The 10,000-nt window shown below is 46.0% G+C and overlaps 1 protein-coding gene across 1 annotated transcript in view; it reads right to left on the reverse strand.

The window, feature by feature from the left end:
• anks1b (ankyrin repeat and sterile alpha motif domain containing 1B) overlaps nt 1-10,000 on the reverse strand; it is a 541,227-nt gene that overhangs the window by 123,845 nt on the left and 407,382 nt on the right. The window contains 1 exon segment of the mRNA XM_084331050.1: nt 6,352-6,504. Within this exon segment, the coding sequence (XP_084187176.1) occupies nt 6,352-6,504 (153 nt within the window).

Raw genomic sequence — 10,000 nt, forward strand, 5'->3', positions numbered from 1 at the left:
TCACATATTAACAGGTTTTCCTGTTTTAACTGGCCGTATTGAGGGTAAAATAAGAGGATTGTGTTTTCCCCCCGGTTCCCTGGGGACTTTTTCATCCTCCTATCAGACATGTTGTGCACTATTTGTGTCTTTTGTGTGGTAGGGATGCGATGTAACCCTTAGCTTGATTGCTGAGGTTGTGCTAAAACAGCTGGAGAAACTTTATTTTCCTAAAAGAAAAGATGGTTTGGTCGCTGTCGTGTGTGCTTAGCAAGGCCTGTGGCCGTTACTAATCGAGAATTATGTATTCTCTCATTGTGAAAAACGGCGTTCCTCTGTTGAGTGTTTTTGCCATTTTTTGTAGGTGATGATGGGTTGTGTGTGTCATGTGACCTACAACTGGGTTGGACTGGCCACAGAAGCACATGTGTATGTTGGACCGGGGCTCTTAGAGCCCTCTCTATTCTGTGTTTTTTCCTTAGTAAAAATCAGATAGCAGGTTAGCTCATGCGCTGTGTGGAGCTGTCAGACGCTTCATAGAGCTGACTATGACTGTGTCATATTCTCTTTTTGTCATTACATCGTATCATGGGTGTGGGGTCGTAAAGGGGTGAACTGGTAACTTTTCCTCTTCCCCTTGTTTCTGTTGGTCAGGGGTACACCCCCTGTCCTTCAAGGTTCCCGTCACGTGGCGGTTCGGCACGTTACGGGGGGGGGGGGGGGGGGAGTTTCCTGGTCCCACGGCCTGGTATATTGGGCGTGTGCACAGCAGGAATTCCCCCACCATAGAGTACGTCACCGTGCGCGTCTCTGTTGGTAGGACTTCCGTGTGCTGTTCAGGTCCATGTGATGGATCTGTTTCAGGGGGGTGGTCAGGGCTCCTCCTCACCAAGCGCCTATTCGGGCCTTCTGTGAGTTCGGACTCCTTCTTCCATGTGAGGGAGCCTCCATCAGAGTACAGAGCCTTCCTCCTCAGATTGTCAAAGTGAGTGGACCCTCTAGAAGGTGTCCTGTTCTATTGTATATGTATTCGATTCAATTCGATTGTTGAGTGTGTATGGGTTCAGTGCCTCTTCCCCGGAGAGCCCTAAAACCAATTTTTTACATGGCTCAAGGTGCAATATATTCTTTTCAATCTGTACAGCTCGCGTGGGAAGTCTCTCTGGGGATCCCCGTCTCCTTCCTATGGGAGGGTGGTGGGATGTAAAAATGTGAAAAATGTTTACCCCTGGCTGTGTAGACTGGGATACATACGGTTGATGCTTCCTTCTTTTCTATTCACAAAGTGTTGGAGTTAGGAAGTGTCACACCCCTCTTGTCGTTCCCCTGGGCGCCTTGGGGATTCAATGACAGGTCTAAATAGCCTGTTCATTGATGGGGGTGTGTCCCGACGCACGTATAGTGCTAGCTCGCTGTTAACAGGCGACTGACTGGCACGCCTTGGTTGCTTGTGGTTGAAACAGCGTTTTTATAAAGCAACTGAGATGGGGGTTTTTCCTCTTCCGACGACCAAATCCCACGACCTGGGTTGGTTTTTCGACGGATTCTCGTTCATGTCTGGGGGATGATGACGGAATGGATCTGAACATATGTAGAGGGGTCTCACGCCCTTGGGGTGGGCCACCAGGCGCGGTTCGCCCGAACGTCTGGGTGGCGCCTTCTTTTCATGTTAAGATCGACACGCATATCTGCCCTTCTCCTGGAGTAGGCATGTCGGCGTGGTTAGGGCACGGGACTGGTTCTGGTTGCGCTGGTCCGGATCAGTTGAACCCGTTGTCCGCCGGGGATGCAGATCTGCTGTTCTGGTACCCTGAGGGACTTGGGCTTTTTTCAGGGGGAAAAATGCCAGGTCGGTCCGGGTGTCACAGGGTTAAGCGCTATGGAGACCCTGGTTGAGTACGTTTTTACTCAGCACTGTTGTAATGGCTTACAGCCATGCCATTCTGTACACGCTCGATCTCGTCGGATCTCGGCCGCTACACAGGTTGGTCCTGGTTAGTACTTGGTTGGGAGACCGCCTGGGAATACCAAGTACGGTGTGCTTAGGGGCTGGTTCTCCATTCTTTTTCGCTCCTCTCTCACGCATGGCGAGGAGGGGCCTGTGGGGGTGGTTTTTGACCTCCTCTGGTGACCCTGTGCTTCCCGTACCGCCAGGCCCGGTCCGAAGTAATGTTTCGTCGACCCGTAGGCCTGGGTTAACCCTTTTTGAAAACTGAATCACTTGTACTGCGGTATAGCCGGTGTATACCCGCAGGTGTGTTTTGGAGTTTTTTCTTTAGGGGTTATAGGAACAACCACCGCATTGGGTAACACCGAGGTGGTTGATTCCCTGGTGTGTTGGAGCAGTGTCAACTCCCGGGTTCACCGTTTGAGGGTGCCCCTGCACGTTCATGACGTCTGCCGATCGTGTCAGCCTTCTCTGCCTCGACCCCTCTGGGTGGGGGTTTTTAAATGGAGGCTTGGTCATGCAACACCGCCAGCTTACGCTCCTTCCGCCGGGGCGGCTGTGTTCAGCTGTCCCCTCTGGCGCCTGTCTCGTCCGCAGTCTCCGGGCTAGGGTTAACAGCCTGTTGCCTGGTTTTTCCCCGGTGCGCTGCCTGCTTCCGTTGGTTAACCTTTTTTGTGTGCTTACGGCCATGCTGACTGCCTGTTCTGCAGGGTCAGTGTGCCAGGCGGTGTACTATTGGGGGGACAGGGCCCGCTCGGCTTACGGCCATACCAACCTGAACACGCCCGATCTCGTCCGATCTCGGAAGCTAAGCAGGTTCTGGCCTGGTTAGTACTTGGATGGGATTCCGCCTGGGAATACCAGGTGCAGTAACTGAGGGGCCTTTGTCCGAATACGCTGGCGATGTGGGGAGCGGGGCACTACGTGCCCACCTGGTGGGGTCTTGATGCTGGCATCATGGACTTCTCCGGGCCCCCATTCCAGGGAGTCCAGTCCTTTTGGTGGGTCTGGGTCTTCCTTCGCGCTCCGCTGCTACGGCCTTGCCACGGGGTTGGGTTTGCCCTTGACCCCGTGATTCTGGGGGCAGTAACGAGGTTGTTCCTCCGTTCGTTCCCGGGTGGCATGCGGGTTGTGCGTGTGTGTAGTCGTGGGGTCAAGCCACGGTCTGCTCACCCTGTGCGTTGAGTTGCTTGAGTGCCTCTTCGCACGGTCGGGTCCGTCGCCCTCCCGTGAGGCCACCAATAGGGGGGGTGCCCTCCATTAGAGTGGGTCGGGGGGGCTCGGCCCTCCCTGGTCTGATGGTTGTGGGGGGCCTCAGCAGGGTACATTTGTCGAGCTTCTAGCTCCCGCTCAGCTCCTATTATGCATGAGACGCTGAGCGTGAGCTAGTGTGGCACAGAACGTTAGGTTATAACTATAACCAAGTTCTGTTAACACTAGTGAACGCTCAGCGTCTAGACGCTGCTGCAGGCCCTTGATTTTTCATTGTGATGAAATTTGTTGGGAAGGAGATGAGTGTGTGGCCCATCCCGGCTTATGTAGGTAGGCGGATGGGGGTGTGGCCAGATGAATGCTGGCATTTAAAGGTACATTTGAAATGTATTCAGTGTGCATACGCTGAAGCGAGATTATGCATGAGACGCTGAGCGTTCACTAGTGTTAACAGAACTTGGTTATAGTTATAACCTAACGTAAAGGTTGAATACTTTGTTATATAAAGATGGTAAGTTAGAGTGTTGTGTTCATTCATAGTTAAAAACTGTAGAGGTTGAGTACTTTGTTATCTAAAAATGGTAAGTAAAGTGTTGTGTTCAACTAAATTATATGGTTCTTCAGTGCAAGGGAGAACAATTATTATTAAGAAGAAGAAGAAGAAGAAGAAGAAGAAGAAGAAGAAGAAGAAGAAGAAGAAGAAGAAGAAGAAGAAGAAGAAGAAGAAGAAGAAGAAGAAGAAGAAGAAGAAGAAGAAGAAGAAGAAGAAGAAGAAGAAGAAGAAGAAGAAGAAGAAGAAGAAGAAGAAGTAAAAGAAGAAGAAGTAAAAGTAAAAGAAGAAGAAGAAGAATGACAATAACAAATATTATAATGATATATTAATTCAAAACATTCTTATATGACACAGTATTCTTACAGTATTATACATATTATGAAATGATTGTTGCTTTGGTCTGTCCCATTTATCTGCAGGTCAGTTTCAGGTCAGAGTTACTGCAGGACAGTGTGATGTAACCAAGCCTTTGATACAACATGTTATGTTAATCAGTGTGATGTAACCAAGCCTTTGATACAACATGTTATGTTAATCAGATGTAAATATTCAGATGTAACGCTGAATATAATAGAGGGCATTCCCTCTACACACACACACACAAGTGAATGGACACACAAGCATATCGCTACACAACACACACTCAGAAGTGTATAAAACACAAGTGTACAGTATCTGCACGCGCGCGCGCACACACACACACACACACACACACACACACACACACACACACACACACACACACACACACACACACACACACACACACACACACACACACACACACACACACACACACACACACACACACACACACACACACACACACACACACACACACACACACACACACACACACACACACACACACACACACACACACACACACAAAGTGTGGGTGGTATCCCCAACGCTGTGAAGCATCTCATCCCACTCAGTTATGTAACTCCCTCTCCACTTCCTCCTGCTGATCACTCATTACTCCCTCCCTCCCTCCCTCCCTCCCTCCCTCCCTCCCTCCCAACCCCCCCCCTCTCTCTCTCTCTCTCTCTCTCTCTCTCTCTCTCTCTCTCTCTCTCTCTCTCTCTCTCTCTCTCTCTCTCTCTCTCTCTCTCTCTTTATTACAAGGACAGTGGGCTAGCTAAGCAGTTTTGTGCTTATATTATTTATTTGGTTTGGGGATATCTACACACAGAGAGGGGTCTCTACTCTAGTGTCTTTGGTTTGGGGATATCTACACACACAGAGAGGGGTCTCTACTCTAGTGTCTTTGGTTTGGGGATATCTACACACAGAGAGGGGTCTCTACTCTAGTGTCTTTGGTTTGGGGATATCTACACACAGAGAGGGGTCTCTACTCTAGTGTCTTTGGTTTGGGGATATCTACACACAGAGAGGGGTCTCTACTCTAGTGTCTTTGGTTTGGGGATATCTACACACAGAGAGGGGTCTCTACTCTAGTGTCTTTGGTTTGGGGATATCTACACACAGAGAGGGGTCTCTACTCTAGTGTCTTTGGTTTGGGGATATCTACACACAGAGAGGGGTCTCTACTCTAGTGTCTTTGGTTTGGGGATATCTACACACAGAGAGGGGTCTCTACTCTAGTGTCTTTGGTTTGGGGATATCTACACAGTCTGCATTCATACTTTACATTCATACAGTAGAAACCAGCCTTGACTCAGACTGCATTCATACGGCACGGTGGTGTAGAGGTCAACACTGTCGCCTCACAGCTAGAAGGTCCTGGGTTCGATTCCCGCAAGAAAGCGCAAGAAATAATTCAACACTACTCAGGTCACCATTATCATCCAAAATCACATACCACCAGCAGCCAACGTGTATAGCAAGCAGGAAGTGACATCACAGGATGAAGACAGGACATACTGTAGAACAAGGGAAACTAGGAGGAACGTACAGGGGTAGACATTATCCTCAGAACTGCTTTAAGCTAACGGTACAACACAATGCATAGTGCCTGGCTACTGCATCAGCCTCACAGCATTCTCAAAACCACTCTTCATGTGTCATTGCGTCCCCTTCATAAAGCGCCTCACATGAGTGCCGAGTGGGAATTGAACCCCTAACCCTGGCAGTACGTCTCTGTGCCCGGGACAGTCTATTTTCACCCCAGGGGGGCTGTGGTTTTAAAGACACACGGTAAATGGCTGCTTTTTTATATAGCATTATCCAAAACGCTTTACAATTTGTTCCTCACATTTTACCCGTTCACTCTCACATTCACTCACACATTCACACACCGACGGCGGAGGCGACCATGCAAGGTGCCAACCTGCTCATCGGGAGCAATTAGGGGTTAAGTGTCTTGCTCAAGGACACATCGACACGCTGCCCGGGAGGAGCGGGAATCGAACCGGAAAACCTCCGGATTGCCAGACGACTGCTCTACCTCCCGAGCCACTGTCGCCCCAATACATAATAATAACACATAATACTTTTTCTTTGTCTCGAGGTCTGTCCAGTGAGGTGAAGGTTAGGGATAATAAGGTAAGGGGTTAGGCTTATAAACAACGGCATTGGAAACAGGGAGTCCTGCTCTACCCATTGAGCTTTTAACCCTTTCACTGCCACACTACAGAAGGTTAACCCTTTACTATCACACTAGCGACGGTAACGGGATCAGAATCAGACGACTCACGTTGATGAGCTCTATCTCCCAGATCTTCTTGACCAGCTCCATGGAGGTGTATCCGTTGATGAGGAAGGACTTGGTGTAGTCTCCCAGCTCCAGGGACTCCAGCCACTCGGCCACCGACGTCGGGTTGTTGCCATCGTAGCCCACAGGCCGCACCTGCAGACGGGCAGAGGACAGCATGAATAATAATAATAATAATAATAATAATAATAATAATAATAATAATAATAATAATAATAATAATAATAATAATAATAATAATAATAATAATAATAATAACTTTATTTATATAGCACTTTTCATACAAGATGCAGCCCAAAGTGCTTCACATTACATGATAAAAGAAAGATAAAACAATGAATAATATAACAGATTAAAAAAAGAACAAAGTAAACCACACAGTCTAAAATCACAAGTAAAGAAAATGGATAAAATTGATGATTAAAGAAAAATAATAAAAAGAGTTGCTAATTAAAAGCAATATTAAAAAGGTGTGTTTTCAACTGTCGTTTAAAAATGTCCACTGAGCCAGCCTCTCTAATATTTTTTGGGATTGTGTTCCACAGCTGTGGTGCATAGAATTTAAAAGCAGATGCCCCAATTTTCCTTTGGGGCACCCCAGGAACAATTAAAAGACCAGCTGTGGAGAACCTTAGGGCTCGGCTCGTGAGGGGACATAAAAGGACAGGAGATGTACGAGGGTGCTAAATTGTTAAGAGTTAAGGACTTTAAAATCAATTCTAAAAGATACAGGGAATACATTTTTCATTTTTTTTTCATTTCAACCTTTATTTAAAATCGTAAGCATCTGAGGTTTCCCTCATTTACAGAAACGACGATTGTACAGTACATAATAAAAACAATATTCACAGAAATTTAAACACCAGAGTAAAAAAATTCAAAACGTTTAAAAATCATTTTAAAATATCAACTAAAACAGTTACAGGTAGTCACACAATGGTCTGAAATCATACATTTAAACATTCCAAGGGAAGGGAGAACCTCCAATTTTAGCGTGAGTTGAAGGACATTCCATGAGTTAGAGGCATCAAAGGAAAAGGCTGACTTCCCTAACTCAGAACAAATCTGAGGAACCCTAAGAACCATCCAGTCATTCGATCGAGTTGAATAGGTTCCAATATTCCAATCTAACAGTGAGGAGATATAAACAGGTTGTTTACCAATAAGGGCTTTAAAAATAAATAAATACCAGTGTTTGTTGCGCCTTTCTGCAAGAGAAGGCCAACCCACCCTATCATACAGGACACAATGGTGAGTATCATATCTGTCACCAGTTATAAATCTGAGAGCTGAGTGATATGCAGAATCCAGAGGTTTAAGAGTTGATGCCGCAGCATGCCTATAAATTACATCACCATAGTCCAAAACTGATAAGAAGACTGATTCCACAATTCTTTTTCTACTAAATAGAGGAAAATTGGATCTGTTTCTGTACAGGAAACCAATTTTCTGTCGCAGTTTAGTGGCAAGATTTTCCACATGGAACTTAAATGTTAATTTCTCGTCGAGCCACAGGCCAAGATATTTATACTCAGTGACTCTCTCTATACAAGAGCCACTGACAGTAGATATCCTCACCTCATCAAAGTTAATATTCCTTGCTCTTGAATACAACATAAAAAACATCCTGACTGGAAACATCACTGCCTGGTATGGAAACAGCAAGGCACAGGACAAGAAGGCCCTACAGAGAGTGGTACGCTCAGCCGAGCATACTACGGGTATTGCACTACCACCCCTGCAGGTCCTATATAACAAGAGGTGCAAATCCAGAGCCTGCAGGATAATGAAAGACCCTCACCACCCCAACAACAGCCTGTTCAAGCTGCTGCGGTCAGGCAAACGCCTGCGAACACCAGCAACTAGGACAGAGAGACTTCGGCTCAGCTTCTTCCCCCAGGCCATCAGAGTCTTAAACACTGAACTCTCCACACACAAGCACACATGAGCACACACACACAACACACACACACTGTACACGCTCACACACTAGCAGCCACTTTAACATGAACACACACACACTCATGCTGCACACGCTCACACTTATGGTCACTTTACAAAATGAAAGGTCACTTTAAAAAATAGTATAGTATAACTTGAGATTGTATAATATAGCATTGTATAGCAGTGTACATAAAGACCCAGTGCCTCATCCGTAGCTAACAGTGTATTGCACTATCACAGGACCTAGCATGTCTTACCATGCTCTTGTAAAAACTCATATATACCGATATATTTGATTACTTGTATTATTGCACAAATGTCGTTCGCATCCTATTGGATTCTTACTATTGTATTATTGTATTATGCACAATCGTTGCGGGCAAGACCCCCCGCATTTCATTGTATACAGTACTTGTATGCCGTGACAAATAAAACTCTTGACTTGACTTGACTTGAAAACCTTTATTTAAAATGGACACCACAGCTACATTGGACCAGTCACAGTGGACAGACCACATCAGATCTACCAAAATGATCCCAGGCACTCAGAAAAGTATTAGAGGAAGAAAGATAAGCCTTTAATGTAGTCTTCATCAGGGCATAACAACACCTTGTTATGCGCTGATGAAAAAAAAAAAATTAATGACTCTAAATAACCCACTGCTGCTGTGGTCGTCTCTTGCTGTGAATTCCACAACGTAAAGCAGACTTTTACTTCTTTTTTAGCTCCCAGGTGTGAATGGAACTGTGTGAATGTGAAGCAGGGCGTAGCTGAAAAAGAGCATCTGTGCTCAGCGAACCTACCCTGGGTAAATAAAGGTTAAAACATTTTAAATATTTCATATATATATATATTTTTTTACACATTTACAAACTAATGTAACATCCATCGTCCCAACTCAACGAGGGCAGAACGTTCTTTTCCAACTTTAAAAAGTCACTTAACATTCAACACTCACTATCTGTCCCCATCTCTGTTAATATGTATATTCTCAGAAGCTTTGGTTCATCTGCAGTGTTGCCCTTTTAAATATTTTATTAATGAGATGTTTGCGCCAATCAGAGGCCCAGATTCAAGGACAACATAGAGTGAGTCAGCAGGCTCTGGAGAGCTGCATAACATGCTGGGGTCAGGGGTCAGACCATCAGGCCCGGGGCCTTGTCATGCTGTAGATCATTATATGATCTTGTGACGGCCCTGTTCAGCAGCTGTCTCTGTGTATCCGAGGCTTGAGGGAGATTAATAAGACACAAATAATGTATGCATCAAAGCCTCAGAATGACTCAAACTGAGTGCATGGCTGCATGCACACGTGAATGTGTGTGTCTGTGTGTGTGTGTATGTGTGCATGCTATGGAAAACCAGGAAGGTATGCGTGAAAAGGTATGCGTGTCATTCATATGGTAGACAATATGATATTATTGATATGGTATGAGTCTGACATACATTTATTGCACCAGTTTTTGACCTGTATTCCTTTGCTGTATTCTTGTACAGTTAATCATGTCAATGCTCCTCATTTACATGTCATCGGTGGCTAAACCAAGTCTCCCTCTAGAGCCGGGGTTCTCAACTGGTGGGTCGCCACCAAAAAATGGGTCGCAGGCGCATTTTGAGTGTGGGGGGGGGGGGGGGGGGGGGGGGGGGGAGTTGAGTGGAAAAAGTCTACAGAATCTCTGCACCTTT

Source organism: Notolepis coatsorum, assembly GCF_963971535.1.
Source record: "Notolepis coatsorum genome assembly, chromosome: 15".
In the NCBI taxonomy this organism is placed as follows: Eukaryota; Metazoa; Chordata; class Actinopteri; order Aulopiformes; family Paralepididae; genus Notolepis; species Notolepis coatsorum.